This window comes from Phascolarctos cinereus, unplaced genomic scaffold, assembly GCF_003287225.1.
Source record: "Phascolarctos cinereus isolate Bilbo 61053 unplaced genomic scaffold, phaCin_HiC Scaffold_726;HRSCAF=1367, whole genome shotgun sequence".
In the NCBI taxonomy this organism is placed as follows: Eukaryota; Metazoa; Chordata; class Mammalia; order Diprotodontia; family Phascolarctidae; genus Phascolarctos; species Phascolarctos cinereus.
Window position 1 is genome coordinate 44,589,937 of NW_027556098.1, and position 19,342 is coordinate 44,609,278.

Sequence of the window (19,342 nt, forward strand, 5' to 3'; positions counted from 1 at the left end):
ACTTGGCTACTCTAATCAACACAATGATCCAAGACATTTCCAAAGGACTAATGATGAAAAAATGCTATCCAACTCCAGAGAGAGAACTGATGAACTCTGGGTGCAAACTGAAGTATAATTTTCTCACTTTTTAATTTCTTTTGCTTTTTTTTTGGAATAGGCAAATGTGGAAATATGTTTTGCATGATTTCACATGTATAACTGATATATTGCTCACCTTCTCAATGGGTGAGGGAGAGAATTTGGAACTCAAATTTAAAAAGAAAGGAATGTTTAAATTAAATAAATAATAAATTGAAATGTTAATTTAAAAAAATATTCAAAGAGCTGGCAAATGGAAAAGGGATTGGATTTGTTCTCTTTGGTGCTAGGGGGCAGAATCAAAAGCCAGAGGTGGAAGTTGCACAGAGGCCAATATAAAAACTTGATATCAGGGGAAATTTCCCAACATTTAGAGCTATCCAAAAGCAGGATTAGATGCCAAGAGAGGTGAGGGGAGGGTTCCCTCTCCTTGGAGTTCTTCAACCAGAGTGTAAATGACAACTTGCCAAGTATGTTATAGTGGGATTCTTTAATGTAAGGGTTGGGCTACATAGCAGCTGAGGTCCCTTTCACCTCTCAAATTCTGTGATTCTTTTGAGTCAGAAAATTTGAGCTTAAATCCTGCCCCAGGCCCTTATTAGCTGTGTGATTTTGATCAAGTCAATATCTCTGCACCTGATTTCCCTCATCTGTTAAATGTGTAAATTCAAGGGCTTCCATGGTCCCTTTCAGTTCCAAATCTATGATTCTATCAATATAGCCATATTTTGTCATTTTACTGCAAACTCACGTATACTGTTGCCAATGGGTTCAAAGGCATTTGATGTTCCATCTTTCCAAATCTGTGAGGACCAAGCAAAAATTTTTGGCTATGTGTTCTGAATGGCCTCTGCTACTTTAAAAAAGGGATCTATCTGAATAGGTTGTGATTATACTGTTCATAAATGTGAATGAAAAATGGCCACAAACAAAGACATCAAATGGTAAGGCAAATAATGCTATTACCTTTTTTGAGCAATAATATTCCTCTCCCACATCTGACCATTATATCCCCCCAGAATTCTGAAAGGTAGTTCATTCATTAAGTCAACCATGATCCCTTTCAAGCTTCTAAAGCAATTTCATTCTGAAAAATTAGCTTAACCCATGACCAGTATTACCAAGGCAAATTATCACACAAAATGTCACGATTCAGTTGTATAATATACAGTTCTACAAAAATCCTTTTAAAAATATTAGAATCAAGGTTCTTAGGCTCATAGAGACTTCTCAAAGGGGCTTGGATATAATTTCTTCCTAATTTTCTTGACTGATTGAAAACTAAAATAGTACATTGCCGGGGAATGATCTTGTAAGGAAGAGCACAGAATGAATGAAATAAGGAATCAGTATAAAGCAGCTAGAAATGGACAAGATTGTGAATACGGATTTCTGTTTGGTTTGCCACAAGCTCTAGAGTTTGATTTTCCTGATTAAAATCCCTGTCCAAAAGAGTTTGATAGGGTCATAATGAATTTGGGTAGAATGCAAACTTCTCTTCTTGAGGCTCCCAAAAGAGATTTATTAATAAACTGCACTTGTTTTCACCAGCCTGTTACAGGTTAGTTGTTATCCTATTACTACAAGGCTGGTTAATATTCCTCTTTTGTCTTGTGAGGGAGATGAAAAAAGTAATTTTACCTGAGAAAGATATACAAAAGCATTTTTACAAATAAAGTACAATTAAAAATAATCTCATAAATACGACCTGATATTTTTAATTCTTCCAAGGGAGGGGGTGCTGGAATATTGGATTGCAGGGTTTTTTATTTTTACCTCTTAAAATGATAAATTGACTGAACAATGATATATTACCCTCAAATATAATACTACTTGGAGTATCCTACTTCATCTCAACCTAAATATAACAACAATGTAGTCTTGGTAAATGTATTCTATTTCTATGCTGTTCTATTTTAATTCTATTTCAATTCAATTCTATTCTATTCCTAAAAATAATGTCACTTGCTTAAAGGCTATCAAGCTGTACATACCAAATTCATTTCATAGGCGGATGGATACTTAGGGCAGATGTTTTCTGTAGTAAAATCAAATTCCCTCTTGCATTGTCCTCCTGACTAAATGAATGAAAAAAGCTACCTTACAGCTGTTAACCTAAGAACTAACTTAAAAATAATTAAAAGCTCAGTGAGACAGTATTTGACACATAGAAGGTGCTTAATAAACGTCTTTCAACTAATCGATGCAGAGTATCTACAAAACTTGAAAAAAAAATTCTGTTTGTGAACTGAAATGACAGTATACTCTTCCAAATGATTTTGCCCCATCAGTTTATCCTACATGAGTTAATTCCTTGTGGGAAAGTAATTACTACATGAGTAGTATGTGAAGGTCTCCTTAGGGATTATTTTTTTTCTCCTGAGCATAATTCCTTTCAGAATTATGTTCTCTATTGGGAATCCATTACATGATCTAGGTTTCTCTCCAAAGAGATCATTAATCATATGAAAAAAGCATAAATGCAATTGAAAAAGCAATATGCCTCTAAGCTTCTGTATATTTGAACTCAAGAGTTTAACAGAGTTAATGCTTGGACCTCTCCTCCCCACAAAACAATATCTTTGATAAATAGATTTTTCTTTGAAATATTTCAAAGCCCTTGGTTCATTGAGTAGTTTTATATTAGGTATAGCATTCTCTGACTGTATCAATGGGATCACTACCAAAGATCAGCATTATCTTCCTGATATTTTCAATAGCATCTAAGGCAGATATGAATTTTGCAGCTGAAAGAATAAGGGAATGAAAGTCACAAGGATGGGAATCTAAGTTCCAACTCTGTTACAAATTAACTGTATGACTTTGGGCAGGTCACTTTATCTCTTTGGGCTTCTGGGTGTTGCAGGCGAAGCAAGGAAAGTGGACCAAATGGTTTTTATGGGCTCTTCCAACACTAAAATTTGATGATTTTTCTATGACACATTGCCACATTGACAGAATACTAAGTCGAAATACTACAATGAGAAAACAAAAATGCATAAGCTCTGCTGATGAGGGGCATCTTATCATAAGCTTTCACTCAGTAAGAAAAAGCTCAAAACTTCTCTTGCTACTGCCTCAGAGTTGAACAGGGCAGCAGAGCTCCAAAAATCTAACTAGTTCCAAAAATCTAACAAAAGTAAGCACAATGGGGTCAAAACCTTAAAGGGAACCTTACCTCCAGATTCCCTAGAACTATCACAAAAATAGGGTAAGACTGTTACATCTCTGATAACTATTTGGACATAGCTGCCTAGATATGTCACTTGGGGCTCTGAACTAATTAAGATAACTTCTTGTTTTCTCTGACTTCAAAGAAATTTTTGTTAACATATCCATTTTTTACTTTTCCTACCTCTATGGAACCTACACACACACACACACACACACACACACACACACACACACAGAGCGAGACAGAGAGAGAGAGAGAGAGAGAGAGAGAGGGAAATCAGCAACAAAGGATTTGAATCAAAAGTATCTTTAGAGAGAGGCAACTTAAAATAATAGAAATAGCACTGGCATTAAGGTCAGAGAAGCCAGATTCAAATCCTGTTTCTATCACTGTCCTAGGACACCCGGGTAATTTTCCTGATCTTCTGCTTCTTAGAGGTCATTAAGGAGCTAAGAACCCCACTCACTTTTCATAGTTGACCTGGTGTGACCTTGGCCAAGTCACATAATCCTTTTGGGCCTTATTTCCTCATCAGTAAAATGAGGAGTTTTGACATCCAGATCTTACCCTGTGAACCTGTGATTCTGGAGAGATGAGGCGACTATGACAAAGTCAAGCCTCCTGCTCCAAATTCAGGGTTCTGTCCGCTATCCCATACTCCTCTAACAGAGGTCAGAACAAGATTAAGTGACTAGGAGGACTCCTATAGAGCATGCTAAGAAATTGAAGGAGGAAAGGTTCACTTCGAGCTTCAGGTGGAATCTGGATATCTTACAGAGTACAAGGCACCTGAAATGAGCACTGAAAAGGAAAAAATAAGAGTCAAACTGTGTAGAATGACCAGTCCTGATGGTTCTTCAAATGTCAACAATTATAGTCAGTCACTGATTAGATAAAAATGTAAGTACTTGTTAAAAATGTTTAATGTCTAGTATTAAAATTTATTTAAAAAATTAACATGCCCAACTGGAAATCAGATTCAAAATGAGATTCTGCCCACAGATTCTAAATGTTTAAACTTCTGGGTTGGGGATTACATTCACTTTTATTTTAGTTAGGGGAGTATAAATTAATTCTCCAATTTATTGACACTTTTTTCCCCCTAATTTACTGATGGAAAAATATATTTTGACATAGATACTTCCAAATTCTTTTACAAAGTATACTTTCCCCAAAATGGTTAGTTTATTGATAACTATATTTATTGCACATGGTGTTAATGACCTAAATATTTCTAATTATACTAAAACCTGGGCAACAGGCCAAGTTTTTACAGGTGCAAGTAATAGGCTGATAAGAAATATTATTTAGGCCAGGGGTGGGGAACCTTTGGTCTTAAGGCCACATATAGCTCTCTAGGTCCTCAAGTACAGCCCTTTGCATCTAAATTTCACAGAACAAATCCTCTTAATAAAAAGATTTGTTCTGTAAAACTTGGACTCAGTCAAAAGGCCACACTCAATGACCTAGAAGACCACATGAGGCTTCAAGGACATAGGTTCCCCACCCCTGATCAAGGCCAAAGGTCTAATGATCTATTTTAAATATGATTTATAACCAAGCATAGCAAAAGTCTCTTGGCATTTCCAGTGAACTTTTCAATCATTTTCTTCCTTTCATATAAAACCCTTTCTTCAAATTAAAGAGAAAAAAACCTGTAATTTAATGCTAAAGTTTCAACAGACTCAAACAAATGGTCATAATATTAGGCCTGAATGTAAAAGAATCCCTTTCTTTTTTTTTTAAATAGTTTTTTTTTTTATCATTCACAAGTGTAAATGTCAGATAAAGATTCCACTAAGTGAACATTCAAAATATATAGCTCTTCTCCTGGACACAGTATTTCAAAGCTGAAGAGAGTTTAGCAATCATCTAGTCCAATTCATATCCAAAAGGAAAACTTACTATAGCAAGTTTATCCACCAAGACTTAACCAAAAAGCTCTAACTGCCAAATCCAATGACCTTTTCTCAATACTTATTCTCCCTAACCTTTCTGCAATATATGAAGCTGTTGACTTCTCTTTCCTTCTTGATGTATTCCACTTTCATAGCTTCTTTGACACTACAATCTCCTGGGTTTTCATCATATCTATGCATACACTTCAGCACCCTTCGCTGATTCTTCTTTCTTCTTTTTCTGTCCTTTGACCTGCTCACTAACTTCTAATATCCACATCACTTAAATATATAACAAATATAATAGATAAAATTAAATGAATGCTAGCTATTATTGCTGTTCAACCTAGCTCAGGTGATTTCTAAATCTGCATATCTAGCTATAACCTCTCCTCAACTGCAGTTCTGAAAAATAACTCCTAAAATTCAAAATACTCAAAATGAAAAGCATAATTCCCCCCTGACATACACACCCATTTATTTACCAAAATAAATTATTTTGAGAGTATTACCATCTTCCCTGTTACAAAAAATTATAACCTTAGTCATCTTTGGCTTTTCTTTATCCTTCACCCACAACCCCCATTCAGTTGCACAATCCTATTGATTCTACTTCCAAAATATCTTTCACATTTGTCTCTTCTCCATTCACACACCACCACCCTAAAACACAGGTCTTCATTCTCTCTTACCTAAACTGCTGTAATAGATTCTTAACTGTTCTCCTTCCTCTTTTCTCCCCTCTCTAATTTATTTTTTTCACACTGCTGCCAAAATAACTTTCCTAATGTATAATTCTGGCCATTTTACCCTCTGTTCAAAGAATAACTTTCCATAGTATAAAATTTGAAAATCTTTAGCCTGTCACTCAAGGCCCTTCACAATTTGTTTTCAATCTACTTTTCTAATTTTATTTCACACTGTTCCCCTTCAAGCATTCTTGATGCCAGCCTAATCAGCCTAATCAGTTATAGCTGCTCCCCAAGTATTACTGTATCCTCTTCCCTCCAATGTAATCATGCAAGCCACCACTTATGCATAGGACAGGTTCCTTCCACAACCTCCGCATCTTTATTTCTCTTCTAGTCCCAGATCAGGTACCACCTCTTTCATGAAGCATTTCCTAATCTCCTCATTATTCTCCTCAATCAGCTGAAATCAATCTGTTCTTCAACAAAATTCTCAAAACAGTGTATTGGGATCTCTTTTCATTTCTCTTACCACAGTCTTCCATATGTGTTATCCCCTTTATTACACCTTAATAAGCTCCTTGAGAGTAGAGCTCACATTATTTTTCATCTTTGCATCTTTTGCACAATGCTTTGAAGCAAGTATTTACTTAAATAAGTTCAAGTTCCTCAAATGCAAAAGTTAGTTCTGCCCTGTTTCTTAAGGCTAGGCAAACTAAATGATGTTAATAGAAAATAAAAGCTTGGGGAAGCTAGGTGGCAATGGATAGAGCCCTGGCCCTGGAGTTGGGAGAACCTGAGTTCAAATCCAGCCTCAGACACCTAACACTTACTAGCTGTGTGACCTTGGGCAAGTCACTTAACCCCATTGTCTAGCTGGAAAGAAAAGCTTAATTGTTTCTCCTCAAAAAGAAAAAAAAAGATGTTGTGATTACAACTAAATTGCTTTCTTAATGAAAAGATAATTTTCCACTGGTGTTCTAATCACTTCTTTTCCTTTTTTGCCTTTTATAGATTGTCAATTTGTTTTATATTAGTAGAAAAGATTCCTGTACAACATTCTTCAACATGTGTCCTAACTTCCTCTTAATTAGTTTTCTCATTCAGAGGAAAGAGTATCTTAAAGAAAGTTTACTAAGAAAGCTACATTTAGCAAGACATATAGGAAAATGAAAGCCAGTGGTCAGTCCAAATAGGTCAGGAGGAAGAAAATAAAATGTTAATCCAGAATCTGGAGTTAAGAAATGAAGAAGAGACAAGGGTAACCACATTCCTGAGAGAACTGAAAATTTACATCAATCATTGATTCCCCTCAACATCAAACAAACTTCCTTAAGTTTATGCACAATCCAACTTCTCAAAGACAAGCAAGTGTCAAAGCTCTCTCTCTCTTTTTTTTGGTTGTTACCCACATGATTCAATTTAATTCATTAATAGTCCTCTGACATGAAATAGTAAAATACTTTTAAAAAGACCTCTATCATAAACAAGCAGTTAGTAGAAGTTACTAGCTATTTTTAAAAAGTTAAAACAAATTTTCTTTGCCTTCTATTTGGTATTAAAAGTGTTAGAAGTTTATTTTTAAAATAAAAGGCAGTCATAAAATCTATGTATAAAAGTCCCTTTAACCTGATTCAGTCACATTAAGGAAATTATAATGCACATTTTCACTAATCAAAAAGTTTATCACTTCTTAATAAAAATGTAAAATTTTTTACAAATATATTGTGAAGGATTTTTTTTTACCATTTTGGTGGGAGTTTTAAAAATCTGTATTTCTTTAGCTTGAATTAAAATTCCCCATTTCATAATTAATATTTCTTTCATGTACACCAAAAGCTCATATAACCAAATCTCACATTTTGAGTATATTTTGGTGAAGATAAAATTCAAATTTGTTTACTTATGGTAAAGGACAATGAAATCTTTGGCCAAAGGAGTTTTTTTCCTATAATCTATAGACTCAATTAACTCTTTTAAAACTAAGTGAATAATATATGAAGAAATTGCTGGCCTGAAGAAGAAAGTAAAAGTGTATTATCTTCAAATATTAAAGAACTACTTGTAGTTGCTCAGAAAGTAAAACTGTGCTAAGATCAGACCCAAAGAAGAAGTCTAATAAAAGATGAATGAAACCTTACAACATCAAAGTTTTCTTTTTCATGTTATTTGACTACGACCAAAATTTGAAGACACATCCTTATTTCCCAAGGTTGGAACACTTCACAATAACATATTATAGAATCAGACCAGTTAGAACTTTGGATTATCTAGTTCCACCTTCTTGTTTTACCAATTAGAAAGCAACACACTGAAACATCCAATGCTTTATTCAACAGATTTACCGAACAACTACAATTCCATGCTTTTTTCCCCACTATGTTCTGTCTCCCCTATTACTTCTCACTAAATTTCAAAAGATAAGCGTGCCTCACCTTTCTTCCTCCACCACGGTCCTTCTGGGACAGAATAGGAAAGGTCCTTAAACTCAATGTTCACTGCTGCCCTCCTAGGCAAGGAGGAGAAGCGCTGTGCTTCAGTCAGACTGTTGTCCACCTTTTTCATGTGTCCATTTAGCAGATCAGTCTCTGCACTGTCCATACTACTTGACACCACCTCATCCACTGAGACACACACTGACTTTGGCTCTGTTACACCTGAAGAATAACTGCTGGCATTCTATGGGAAAAAAAAGAAAAAGGCAATAAGATCTTGTAAATTACATGGGTGAGAGCAAAGTCTTTGTCATTAGCAACTACCAAGATCAAGAAAATACCAATGGAACTGGTACCCTATTATAAACAATAGTGTATTTGCTTTTATTTTTTAAAGGGCCTTAAGGTGATTTTTTCCTATAATTTTTAGATTAATTTTTTTTAAAGTTGAAACGTGAAAAGGTAAATTGCCAAAAATTTTAGAGGGCATGATGAAATGAAATCATAATTATGATAAATCATTTTCTTTGAAGTATAAAACAATGACCATCATCCTGAAAAATAATTATTGACTAAATGAAGTGATAGCTAAGGCAAATAAAGCAAACATAATTATAATCTAAACAATATTTCAATTAGTTCTTTTCTTACTTTTCACACAATCTCTCATTCAGTTTCTTAATATTAATCATATTAACTTTGGATTCCTCCATTTTCCCATTTTATCTTCACAACATCCTTTCTCTCTACAGGTGAGGAAACTAAGGCACAGAGAGGCCTGAGATTATACAGTCAATTTACTGGTGGATCCACAGATTGAATTACTTTTTAACCACCATCTGGTGTTTCCAATTCCTATGTTTTTTAATCTAGTTTTGGTTTTCAAAACTTCCTTTGATAGTTTAATTATAATTTAGATATCAAGGACCCAAAGTATTTTTGTGATGAAGAGTAAAAATAATGTTGTAATGGATTAACAGTCCTAAGGGAATAAATAATATTCTAGGAACTACAAAGTAAAAGGAAATCCAAGGTGTACACATAATTTATCAAGCAAGGTACCCTTCTTAAAAGTTTGGTAGCTTCAAATGAGCATGTATACTTTTTCCCATACTGCTAAAAAAATTGTTCCTATACTAAGTTAATTGCTTATATAACTCACAAAGAGAAATTCAGTTAACCATCATATTGCTACAGCCTAGGGCTAGGCAAAACTATGTTGATGTTTGATCAAAATAGGATTCAAATCCCACTGGTTTCATCACAGATTTTTCAAAAGTTTATTCAAAGGGGCAGGGTTTTTTTATTATTGTTGACAGTCAAAAACTCAAAAAGAACAGAGAGAAAAGATTTTCTAAAAGTGACCACAAATTCTATTTAACAATTTTAATTGGTCAAATAAATGTTGGGGGGGGGGAATAGAATGGCAAATAGCTTAACTTGAATAATTAGCCTCTAGAAATTCTTAAAGCTAAAAAGCATTGTTCCATTATGGAGTTTCATGACCCATTAATATGTCTTGCTAAAATTGGAAATCACAAACTTTTGGTAACATTTGCTCTGAAATGGGGTTTAAGTTTTGATTATGAAATAAAATTTTCTAATTTTTAAAGCAAAAAAAGGTGGGAAATAAGTATGGATAAAATGGCATTCAGCAGGGCTACAATAGAAATATGAAAGTGAGATGAAAAAATGTCAAAACTAAGCCTATTTTGTTGCAGACACCTTTGACACATTTTGGAGCTATCTAAAATGAGACTCACCTACTATGTGCAAGGCACTGTGCTAAGCACTGGAGATACAAAAAGAGACCAAATACAATCCCTGCCCTCAAGAAGCTTACAATCTAAAGGAGGAGATGCAAGATACACACACACACACACACACACACACACGTATATATATGTATAATGATGACTAGGAAATAATTAAGAAGGAAAGCACCTGAATTAAAAGACGAGTTAGGGAAGTTTTTCCTGTAGAATGTAGGATTTTAATAGGGACATAAAGGAAACCAAGGAAGTCATAGCAGAGGAGAGAGAGCATTCCAGGCATGTAGAAGACCCAGAGAAAATGCCCAAAGCAGCATGATAGAGTTTCTTGTTTAAAGAATAGCTAGGAGAGACCAGTGTCACTGGATCAAAGAGTAGATGATGGAAAGTAACCTATAAAAGACTGGAAAGGTAGGAGGGTACTGGGTTAAGAAAGGCTTTGAATGCAAAGGAGCATTTTGTATTTGCTCCTGAAGGCAATAGAAACCCACTGGAGATTATGAAGTAGGAGGGTGACATGACCAGACCTGCATTTTAAGAAAATCACAGCAAATAAAGTAAATGAGACAATAGCTTCAGGAGAACTGAAAGCTATAAATTTGACCCACAAAACTCAAAATTATTGGGTCACCTAGGTGGTGAGGTAGATAGAGCACCAGCGATCAAATCAGGAGGCGAGGAGTTCAAATCCGGCCTCAGACACTTGACATTTACTAGCTGTGTGACCCTGGGCAAGTCACTTAACCACATTGCCTACAAAAAAACAAACAAACTCAAAATTATTTCTACATAACAATAAAAAAATATAGGATACAATAATAGGAAGGAATAGTAGTTCCATTCAAAATAACAAAATACATAAAGGATCAAGGAGTCTATCTAGAAAAGCATAATACCTATATGGTAGGTACCATATGAAAACACTCATTAAACAAGTGTGGAACATAAATAGTTAGAAGTATATTCATTGCTCATGACTGGGCTGTACCTATGTAGTAAAAATGATGATACTACCAAAGTTAATTTGTAGATTTTAGAGCTATAAGAAACTACCAAAGGGATACTTTACAGACTTAGACAAAATAATAACAATATTCAAATGAACCCCCTGTGCAGGAAGGCAAACATTCTTCCTTGATTGATTTGATGTGCCTTCCACAGCTGCTGTCCCAAGCCTTTTCTTCTCTTTCCAAGACTCTCAGTGTTCCCTCCCACACCATCTCAGCTGAGAACCTTGCCACACATACACAACACTCACATACACAAGCACACAAGAAAAAAAATTTAAATGAGGATATTCATCAAGAGTTCCCCCTTCTCATTTCATATCATTCAAATATTTTCCCCCTTTCCTTCACTTCAGTCTCAGATTAAGTCCAGGTCAACTCCTCTAGATTCATTTTTTATCCTTTCTTCTTGAATCTTCTCCAGCAAATCATCCCCTCTATCATTGCCATTCTCTTATCTTCAGTCTTTCCTTATCTATTGATTCCTTTCCTGATGCCTACAAAAACTTCAATGTTTCCTCCAACAATGTGTGTGTGTGTTTGATCCTTCCGTCTCTGCTAGTTATCTTATATCTCTCCTCTGCTTCCTGGCTAAAATCTTTGAGAAAGCCATTTTCGTTGTGCCGCTATTTCCTCTGCTTTCATTCTTTTCTTAACCCTCCATGCAATCTATCTTCTGACTTCAACATTCAACTGCAACTGCCATCACCATATTACCAATGACCTTTAAATTACCAAGTCAAATAGCCTTTTCTCAATCCTCAGCCTTTGAAAGTGTTAAGCACCTTTTGCTCCTGAACACTCTTCCCTATGTGGCACTACTCCTACTTCTCTTCCTATCCCTCCAGTACCTCCTCAGTCTTCTTTAATTTTTCTTCATCAGTGCCATACCCACAGAGCCCCTAGGGCTCTGGCCTAGACCCTCTTCACTTTTTGTTCTATATGTTTGCCTCAATTCCCAAAATGACCTGGAGAAAGAAATGGCAAACCACTCTAGTATCTTTACCAAGAAAACCCCTAATTGGGTCACAGAGAGTTGGATATGACTGAAAACACTCAACAACAACAAACATCTCACTTGGTAATCTCATCATGGGTTCAATTATTATCTTTTATCCAGACCTAGCCTCTCACCTGAGCTACGATCCTGCACCACCAACTGCTTATTGGAAATTTTGAACTGAATGTCCTGTATGTTCTGTAAGCATCTCAAACTCAACATGTCTAAAATAGAATTCATGTTTTCCCCCAGGCTCTCCTACCTTTTCCCTCTTCCCAACTTTCCTGTTATTGTCAAGGGCACCACCAATCTCTAGGCAGCCAGATCATAATCTTATATAAATATGTGAATGTAAATACACACACCCACACCTTTGTCTCAAATTATGTAGCCACTATCCTAGTTCAACGGGTTCAGGCCCTCATCACACCTTGCTTGGACTGTTGCCATAGCCTTCTAATTGGTCTCCTTTTTCTAGTGCATAGGTTAAATCAAGTCATATTCCTGCTCAATGAGCTTTGGTGACTCCTTCTTGCCTCCAGGATCGACTATGAGCTCCTCTGTTTGTCATTTAAAGCTTTTCACAGCCTGGACCCTTCCAATTTTTCTAGTCTTTTTACAATTTCCCTAGAAAGTTCCTTGAAATTGGTGTTCCTTGAACATGACACTATATAATAAAATCAAAATAGGTATGAGATCTGAATTTTAAAGACTACAGCATAAAAACAAGAAGAGTAGCAGATCATACACTTTTCACAATTCTGGGTAGGCAGCAATTTCTTAACCAAATAAAGAAAGAGATGATTACTAAAGATAAAGTGGATAATTTTAATTACATAATACTGAAAAAAAATTTTGCATCAAGAATATTAATGCATCTAGGATAAAAAGAAGAACAGTTTATTGGTGAAAAAATCTTAATGTCAAATATCTGTGAAAAGGGCCCAGAATCCAAGATACACACATACATGTATATGTGTAAATATATATGCATTCATACATCTATATCTATCCAAAAGCCGTTCTCTATTAGAGATGTGTATGAATAAATAGTTCTCAAAAGAATTGTAAACTATTTAAAAAACTATATAATAAGATGCTCCAAAAAACTAACAATAACAAAAATCAAAATCAAAATAACCCTGAGGCTTTATCTCGTGCTCAGATAATTAGAAAAGTTAGTAAAAACAAGAATAGTTAATGTTAAAAGACAGGTACATTAACATATTGCTGGCAGAGATATCAATTGATACAATCATTCTGGAAAGCAATCTGAAATATTCAAATAAAGTGATTAATAAAATGTCCATACTCATTTGCCCAGACCCTCTGCTGGAGGTCAATGACAAAAAGAAAAGCTCCACATACCTCAAAAATTTTTATAGCAGCACCTTTTGTGTGGAAGAAAAAAACTAGAAAAAAACTAATGCCCATTGATTGAATAATGGTTAAAATATGGCATATAAATGTAATGGATATAATCCAAAAATGTAATGTAAAATCCATTACCATTTTGGAAATTGCATGTTGTAAGAAACAATGGGTGTAAAAAATATGAAGAAGTACAGAACAGTTTATAAGATGAAGAAATAAGCAGACGTAGGAAAGTAATATACCCAAAAACAAGGCAAATGTTAAAACAACAACAACAACAACAAAACTATTAAAACTGAATGTTGTGGAATTCTAATAAATAAATTTGTCTCCAAAGAAGAGCTATGAGAAAGCTTTCCTATACCTTTGGTAAAGTAAGGATCCATGATTGTGGAATATATATATATACATATATATAGACACACACATATATACACATATGTATATATGTATATGTATATACACATACATACTCATATATGTATATATATAAAATACATATATATACATATATACACATATGTATATATGTATATGTATATACACATACATACTCATATATGTATATATATAAAATACATATATATATATAAATCATGTAACATCAGACTTTTTCAATGTGTTGACTGGTTTTGTTAAACTTTTTTCCTTCCTCTTTATGTGTCTGTGTATGTGTGTACATACACATATCTACACCTAAAAATAATAACTTCCAATTCAATATTTTTTTACAACTGAATACCAACTTTGGGGGCTGTTAAAACACCGCAAGAACCTCTTAATTTAAATGTTTTGAAAGTTAATTATGCACAAACAAGAAACAAGTTACTTGATGCTTCTATTAAATAACTGATTTAGGAATCCACAAAATGAAAAAAATACAGAGACAAGGAATCTTAAAGGAGTGTTTATCCAAGCATTCAACTAGATAGAACTAAATTTCATGTGGCTTGGTTTGAAAGTTTAACTTTGAGGGCATTTGGATTTTTCATAACAACAAACTAGAACAATAAATGCACAGTCAATCAATCATTTATTAAGCACCTACTGTGAGCTAGGAACTATGTTACATGCTAGGGATACATAGAGGAAACTAAAGGTAGTCTCAACCTTCAAGGTGTCTATAAGAATGAGGAAAGGGCAGAACACACAAAAGGAAGCTGAAAAGAGAGGAAGAGGGAGGGAGAGGAAAGAGAAGGGTACCCAGAGTGGGGTCCAAAGCAGCACAGCTTGGTGGGACAAGAATAGGTGGATGACCTAGATGCCCTCTTTAAATAGAGGTTTTGAACGGAATTCTCCACTCAGAGGGGTGCCAGGAATAGAGAGTACTGATAAGGTGTGAGTACCAAAACTCCAATGATTTTGCAAGAGGATGAGGTTCTTGGGAGCATGGTGAAGAATTACAAAAGGAAACAGCTGGTAGAAAATGAAAAGATGCACCTGGACATATCTCCTGAAAGCTTTTGATTTCCTTAAGTTTCTAACCAAATATCTCTGTACTCCATTTCATCAGCCTTACACCAAATCTATTCTATATTGAGCTAACAACCTTAGGCGTTACTTCACAGTAAACCTGTTTGGAATCACAGGAGGTAATAGTGCAAAACAGAGCATGCTCAGAAAATAAGCCTTTTTTTTTAATCCCCATGAGCTCAGAGCAAGAGGTAACTGTAGGTCAAATCCTGCAGAGTACAGCTGACTTCAAATTCAGGATGTTATAGATGGGGGAAAAAAACATAAAAGAGGAGAAAGAAAAATGGGTGGGTGTTGTCACCATTGGCTAATAAACCTGTATCTATGAAGCCTTTGTCAAGATGTGGTGAGAGGGGGAAGAGAGAAGTAATTTATTGAGATGGGGTTATTTCTATACATAGTCTACCTGAGTTGAAATTCAGATCATGAGAAAATATTTATGTGTTAATTATAGAAAGACTTTATTATGGAAGTTTGTCTATTACCATACACACACGTTCCCCCCTCCCCCCTTTTAGTATGTGTGCATTAAAAGAAATGGAGGTAAGGGAAGATGGCTGAGAGGATGCTTTCTTTGATCACTGCAATTGGAAAACATTGAGTACAACTCAGTTTCTTGTCCTTCTAAAACCTAGCACCTCATTAAAATGAAAGCCTTCCCAACCTTGCCGAATTCTTTATCTGATATGCTTTGTGAGAAACATAAAAGCTTTCTTCTTTTTAAAATATAGGATGTCCAAAGTTTACCTGCAAAAAAAAAAAAAGGTTCCTGGCAGGAATTAAGGTTTTCCCTGGCTTCCCTACCACTGATTCCCAGTAGATATCACTGTTTTTAGCCCCATTAGGTCTGGGGGGAAGAGGGGAAGATGATATCTTGGAATAGCCAGAGGGGAGGAAAGGGTTCTGTTCAGTTTTGAAGCGACATTTCCCAGAGCAAAGAGACAATTTGGAGGAAAGTCACTACCAATAGTCACTATCACTAAAGCCCTGCTGGAAAAGTTTCCCATTGATAAACCGAGGAATTGGATCTACCAGCTTCCCCGAACTTAGTTCTCCTAAGCCAGCTCCCACAAGCGCCTCATCTGAGATAGTGGGAGTTCAAAAGGTTTTGCCCCCCTTTAAAAGATTGAAACACTGAAACAACAGTGTCTTTTTCTAGGATCTTCAGACAATACCTCAGGCACCAAAACGGGACAGAGGATGCTTGTGTCAGTGATGCACAATTCCTGACTTCATCATCCACCTCCCTACTTCAACTCCTCCTCCCCCCCAACACTTCCTCCGCTCCCCAAAAGCGGTGGCTGCCACACTTGGGGAAAGAGGAGATGGAGGGAGTGTAACAGGATATTTTTTTTTCCAAGAAAAAAATAAAAGAAAAAAGGCAATGACTCTATTTGCAGAGGATTTCTTCACTTACCAGAGCCGTGCCCACTGAGAAAGCTGCCATCAGATATGCCATGCCCCGGGGGCGGTGGCCAGGGGACAACAGCGCCAGGCTCCCACTGCAGGCGGTGGTGCAGAAGGTGGAGGCAGCCCCAGCAGATGGAACGAAGGGAGAGGAAGGAGGAGGAGGAGGAAGGGAGGGAGGAGGAAAGAGGGACGAAGAAGGAGGGAAAAGGCACCTTTTCAGGCTCGGGCTTATTGTTTACCAGCGCTCCCTCTCCCCTGCCCCCAATGCACCGCTCAGTGCTTCACTGTCTCCAAATAGGCTTCAGTGATTGGACTAAACCAAGAGAGGGGGCGGGATTACTTGCAGGTAAACGTGCTCTTGTTTTCCTCCTTCCCATCTGTATGATTCACTAGTCAGCCTTTCTGTTATTCCTCACAGAGTTTTTCCTTATCTTCCTGCCTCTCTCCCCTCCTCCTTTCTGGGTCGCTATCTATACATGGGGAAGGAGAGTGGGGGAGGGGAGTATGCATGAACAGGACGAGAGATGCTAGTGCTGGGGACGTTAGTGCTTGTTATAGCAGACCCTAATAAGGTACGTCTTAACAAATCTCTGCTATCCAAAAACCTGCTTGAGATTTAACTGAAGGTAGCAATTAAAGTATTGTGATCAGTTTTAGTTTTAGAAAGACATTGGTAAGCTAGAGAGTAATCACAGGAGGTCAACTAGAATGGTGAAGAGCTTTGTTGTACATGTTATGTGAAGATGGGTTAAAGAACCTGAGTATGTTTAGTTCGGAAAAGAGATGATGGGGAAAACAGAAGAGTTGTTTTCAAGTATTTGAAGGACTATCACGGGAAAGAAAGATTAAGTTCTTTTCATCCCCAAAGGCCAAATCAGGAGCAATGGTCGAAAAGAGGCCAATTTAAACTTACTCTCAGTTTAAAAAAATCTTCCTAAAAATACAACTGTCCAAAAGTGTAATGGGCTGAGAGGTCATATGAACCCCTCCTTGGAGATCTTCAAGTAGAAGCAATTTGAAGTGTTACAGGGGAGAGTTCTTTCACCTTTGGGTTGAAATAGATGGCCTTTATGGTGCCTTCGAGCTCTCAAGTTCTGCAAATGTGTTGGTTTCCGAAGTGTAAATGCGGGTGCTTTTAGACTGAATAATGGTTCCTATTAATACCATGTTCTTTTTAACAGGATTGTGAAGTAAGGAGTGCAAGTGCTTGCTATTAGTCCCATTTCACATATGAGAAAACTGAGGCTGAGTGATTAAGGGACTTCTCCATGCTCACTAGGCTAGTTCAGAGTCTGAACTTGAACTCTTGTGTTGACTCCAAATTAAACTCTCCTTACACTATAAAATATGTACTTAAGCTGGGTATATATTCAGATTATTGCATTTCTCCATTTACTTTATAAACTCTTCAAGAAGTAAAACTTTGGCTGTGCTTTAAAATTTTTTTCTTTCTTTTATTATAAATTTAAACATCAGCAAATATTTCAATATACAAAAAAGAGTATTATATCAGAAATTATAAAGTATTATATCCATTTTATTTATTAAGGTGCACATTATATTTAACTCATAGAAACAAAACTACCCTGCCTGTCTGTGTGCCCTTCTAAACTTCCCTGAGCTTTATTCTGTGATTATTTTAAATGTTTAACATTGTCAGTCTTTTCTTTCTCTCATCCTATCCAGAATGAAAGCTTTCCCTTAAAACAAATAAATATAGTTAAGCAAAAAAGAAAAACAAAAAACACCTATTATTGGCTAAGTTCAGAAATTTATCTTCACATACAATCCATCACCTTACTGGTAAGAGATGAGAAACATGATTCATAATCAGTCTTCTGAAGTCATGATTGGTCGTAGCACTGATTGGAGTTTGTTCCCTTCTCAGTATCAGGTCATACAAATTTTCCCAGGCTTCTCTGAGTCTGTCCCTTTCATCCTTTCTAGTGTAATAATATTCAATTACATTAATATACCATAAATTATCCATACAGTCCTCAGTTAATGAGTACCTCTTTTCCTATTATTTGCTGTAACAAAAATGCTGCTCTAAAATTTTTGTACATGAGTTCTTTTACTCTGTTTTTTACCTCTTTGGTGTATATGCCTCCTAATCATATAGCTGGGCAAAAGACACAAAGTTTAGAGACTTGAAAGTATAGTTCTTAATAGTTTTACCATCTCCATTAGCAGTACATTAGCTTGCCTGTCCTCCATATCCCTAACAATAATTATCTTCTTTTTTTAGTCATATTTGCCAATTTGATGAGTGTGAGGTAAAACCTTTGAGTTGTCTGAATTTGCATTTCTATGAACATTGTTGATTTGGAGCATTTTTTTCCCTCACATGGTTGTTGATCGGTTTCATTTCTTCTTTTGAAAGTTACCTGTTTAGAGGGGCAGCTAGGTGACACAGTGGATAGAGCACCAGCCCTGAAATCAGGAGGACCTGAGTTCAAATCTGGCCTCAGACCACACACTTGGCACTTCCTACCTGTGTGACCCTGGGCAAGTCACTTAACCCCAATTGCCTAAAAAGAAAAAGAAAATTACCTGTTCGTAAGCACAGTAATATTATGTTCAATTGCTCCTGCATCTTGTAGATATGTTCCAATGTGATCAACTTTAGATGATCATTGCTTTATAGTATATTTTGAGATGTATTCTAGGCACACTTTATTCTGACCTTTTTTTGTGTGTCCCTTGCATTGTTGACATTTTATTCCTCCAGATGAACTTTGTTATTATTTTGACTAGTTTGTAAAATAAATCCTTGGGGGGGGGTGTGTGTGTGTATATATATGTGTGTGTGTGTGTGTGTGTGTGTGTGTGTATATGTGTGTGTGTATATATATATGTGTGTGTGTGTGTGTGTGTGTATATATATATATATGTAATTTCTCGTGTATTACTGTGGAGTCCAGATGAAAAGTTTCATCCCACAAAGAGATAACTCTAACAAACTCCATTGCTAATACAAAGGAAGAAAGAAAATAGCTGCTATCATGCAGCCTCCATGTCTACAGTG

The 19,342-nt window shown here is 35.9% G+C and overlaps 1 protein-coding gene across 1 annotated transcript in view; it reads right to left on the minus strand.

Moving 5' to 3' along the window:
• Positions 1–16,680, minus strand: part of ABCG1 (ATP binding cassette subfamily G member 1) — a 110,989-nt gene extending 94,309 nt beyond the window's left edge. Inside the window, exons 1-2 of the mRNA XM_020973903.2 lie at positions 16,322–16,680; positions 8,279–8,522 (exon numbers count right to left, since the gene is read on the minus strand). Of these exons, the coding sequence (XP_020829562.1) occupies positions 8,279–8,522; positions 16,322–16,363 (286 nt within the window). The 5' untranslated portion in view covers positions 16,364–16,680. The remainder of the gene's footprint in view (positions 1–8,278; positions 8,523–16,321) is intronic.
• Positions 16,681–19,342: the final 2,662 nt, after the last annotated feature.